This window comes from Bos indicus x Bos taurus, chromosome 15 (assembly GCF_003369695.1).
Source record: "Bos indicus x Bos taurus breed Angus x Brahman F1 hybrid chromosome 15, Bos_hybrid_MaternalHap_v2.0, whole genome shotgun sequence".
In the NCBI taxonomy this organism is placed as follows: Eukaryota; Metazoa; Chordata; class Mammalia; order Artiodactyla; family Bovidae; genus Bos; species Bos indicus x Bos taurus.
In genome coordinates, this window is record NC_040090.1 from 37295593 (window position 1) to 37298393 (window position 2801).

Genomic DNA, 2801 nt, shown 5'->3' on the forward strand with positions numbered 1-2801 from the left:
CCCAGATTGAGAAGAGGGCTAAAAACAGAGTCCTGGAAGACCCAACTTTTAGAGGTGGTAGAGGAAGAAGTGACTAAGAGGAAAACCACAAGTTGGCATTTGCTGAGCGCCTAAAAGCAAGGGACTGTACTAGATGCTGGGGGAAAAAAATCACACTTGTATGTCCCCACAAGGAAAGCGCTGAAGGAGCAAGTGGCCAGAAGGACGCTTCTATGTGCCACTGGGGTACAGCCCAGGATTCAGTGGAAATGAGAAACCACAAAATGATCTGTTTGAAACTGAAGTCACATTCCAGGTTCCAACGTCTGTCTTATTTCTTGCACCACCTTTCCCCCACCCCTTCACATGGAGTCCGGATTAGGTGACATGACTTTTATTGATGGTGAGTGTAAACACGTGTGAGTGGCTGCTCTTATAGAGGACACAGGGTGCTGGGCTAGAGAAGCCGGGAAGGGAGGGCCAACGCTGGGCTGTGGATGCAGGATTCACTCCTTATTTGGGCGGGAATGCTGCATTCTGAGAGAAAGATTTATTTGGGGACTAGCATTAGGCACAGGGGAGGCAGGCAGCACGGGCCATCAGGCCGTACTCTCTACTTGGAGCACAGCCGCCGCTTCGGCAGCCCCAGGTCTCCCGGGATCCTCCTCGGTGTCTTGCGGAGGTTCTGGCTCCAGCTTGGACTCCAGAGCAGGCTGGGCTTCCCGCTGGCCCTCAGCACTCCGGCCCGGCCCAAGGCGAGGTGGCTTAACAGGCGTGGGTGTTGGCGCGGCATGGCCTTTGCGGCCTGAAAGGGCCCTTCGCAGGCTCTGTACCTTCTCCAACCCGGTACGCCTCAGCCTCCGTGCCCTGGACTCCACGGGCTCCTCCTCGTCTGAGCTCTCTTCAGCTTCGGCTTCGGGTAGCTGTGGGCCAAGTTCCACCGGGCCTAAGGGCTCCGGCGCTTTCTGGAAGGCCTTGGCTGGGATTTCAGCTTCCTCCTGCAAGTGAAGGACACAGAACTGGCCCTGGCAGCCCTCTCTCGGGAGCCTGAGCCCCCCATCTCAGTTACATCAGGGAGACCCGCGCCACCCTCAGCCTCCGCAGCCCAGACGGGAAAGGCTAGGCAGGCGTGGGAAAGTAGGGAGCCGGTTGGAGGGAGGTGGCGTCAACTAGGACAGGCGAACTGTGCAGAAGTCTGCGGGACCCCTTTAGAGGCGTGAGACAGGATGGTGGTGGCCTCAGGGGCAAGAACAGCAGGAGGCGGCGAACTGTCTCAAGATGCACTTCCATCACCGTTACTTTCGTTCGGGGATGGGCTGGTACTTGGAGGAGCTTCTGTGGACGTGGCCTGAGCGAGAGCTGGGCAGCCGTTCATTGGCCAGGCTGCTTTCAGGGGCGTGAGGGAAGGCTGGGCCTGGGCAGTGGCGAGTGGGTGCGGCCCTGGAAGTGGGTTCCCCGAGAAGGGAAGAGGGTGGGGTCAGGAATGTGGGTGCGGCAGGCAGATGGGAGGGGGAGCCCCAGATGGTGCCCCGCAGGCGGGAAAAGGCCCTGGATCCGGGGACGCCTGAGGTCACTAACCTTGAAGAGCAGAACGTGGAGCTTCCCGCGCGCCACCAGCAGCCCGTGGTTGGCCTCCAGCCGCTGCACCTGGGCGGCGCGGCGCACGGCGCGCTCCTGGGCGGCATCCGCGTGCGAGCCCACGCGCTCCGCCTTGGCCAGCAGCTGCGCCAGCGTGTTGCTCGTGGTATCGTGGCTGCGACTCAGCGCGCCCAGGTTGCTCTGGATGCGGCGCACGGAGCCCGCCAGGCCGCCCTGCCTCTGAGCCAGGCCCCCCTGCCGCTCGCGCAGCGTCTCCAGCATGGTGGCCAGCTTCTCCAGCAGGGTGACCACCGTGACGGCGTGCACCGGACCCCCTGCCGGCGCTCCGGGCACAGGCCCCGACTCCAGAGCGCTCTCCCCCATGATCCCTGACCCCCTTGCCTGGCTCCCGCTGAAGCCGCCGGCCGCGTTCTGCGCTGGGGCAGCCTTCCCCGGCTCCTCCCCAACTTCAGCCGTGACTCAGGCAGGCGGAGTTGGCCTTCCCCGGCGGCGGCGGCGCGGAAGGGGGGGAGGGCAGAGGGCGGGATGTTGGCGGTGGGGTCCTTCGGAAGCGCGCCCCGTCTCTGCCGCCCTGCCCGGGGCCCCGCGAGGAAGCAGGGTGGCCTGGAATCCGCCCCACCCCGGCCGACTGACTCTCTCATCAGGAGTTTGAGTTCCCTTCCTCCACTCCAATTCCCTGGTGTGCCTCTTTCTGGAAAGTACTCTCTCCCCAGTGCAAAGGGCAAGCCTTGGAAAATGTTGTTGTATGCATGGAGTGGGCAAAGAAACTATATCAGCAAGGCAAATGTGTAACCAAAGGGCCTCCGCAGCCCCCTGCCCTAGGCCTCCCGTGCCTCAGAGGGCTGTGTTTAAACCCCTAGGCTCTTGGCTGTTTTGATACAGAACGAAGACTGGGCCCGAGGCCTCACTTTGGGACCCAGCAGGCCACGTAGACAGAGGAGAGGCGGAGCGGGTGGGGAGGCATCCTCTGGTATTTTCCTAGTAGTCATCACCAGGGTTTGGCCACAGGCCTCATTTCCTGCTTCTCTAGTTCGATGGGTAGCATTACCCTATTTTCTTTCTTCTAGGTCTCCTCCCTCGCTTTCTTTGAGCCCATGAGAGCCTAGATCCTGCACCCCAAACTTGGAGGGCAGGCAGGACACCTCTTCCTGTGAAACCTTTCAAAGGATTAGAGTAGTTTCTGGTATTTATGCTTTTCTTCTCCTAGAGGTTGGATGTCGGCT

General features: G+C 61.3%; 1 protein-coding gene across 1 annotated transcript; it reads right to left on the reverse strand.

The window, feature by feature from the left end:
* Positions 1 to 357: 357 nt before the first annotated feature.
* CAVIN3 (caveolae associated protein 3) lies at positions 358 to 2206 on the reverse strand. The gene is made up of 2 exons (XM_027563130.1): positions 1558 to 2206; positions 358 to 977 (listed from the first exon to the last, which is right to left on the reverse strand). The coding sequence occupies exons 1-2, from the start codon at positions 1939 to 1941 to the stop codon at positions 579 to 581; spliced, it is 783 nt and encodes a 260-aa protein (XP_027418931.1). The 5' UTR covers positions 1942 to 2206; the 3' UTR covers positions 358 to 578.
* Positions 2207 to 2801: the final 595 nt, after the last annotated feature.

Coding starts and splice junctions, on each gene's coding strand:
- CAVIN3 (XM_027563130.1), bottom strand. CDS start 1,941: ATGGGGGAGAGCGCTCTGGAGTCGGGGCCTGTGCCCGGAGCGCCGGCA. Junction 978..1,557: donor TCCACGTTCTGCTCTTCAAG/GTTAGTGACCTC, acceptor CTTCACTTGCAG/GAGGAAGCTGAAATCCCAGC.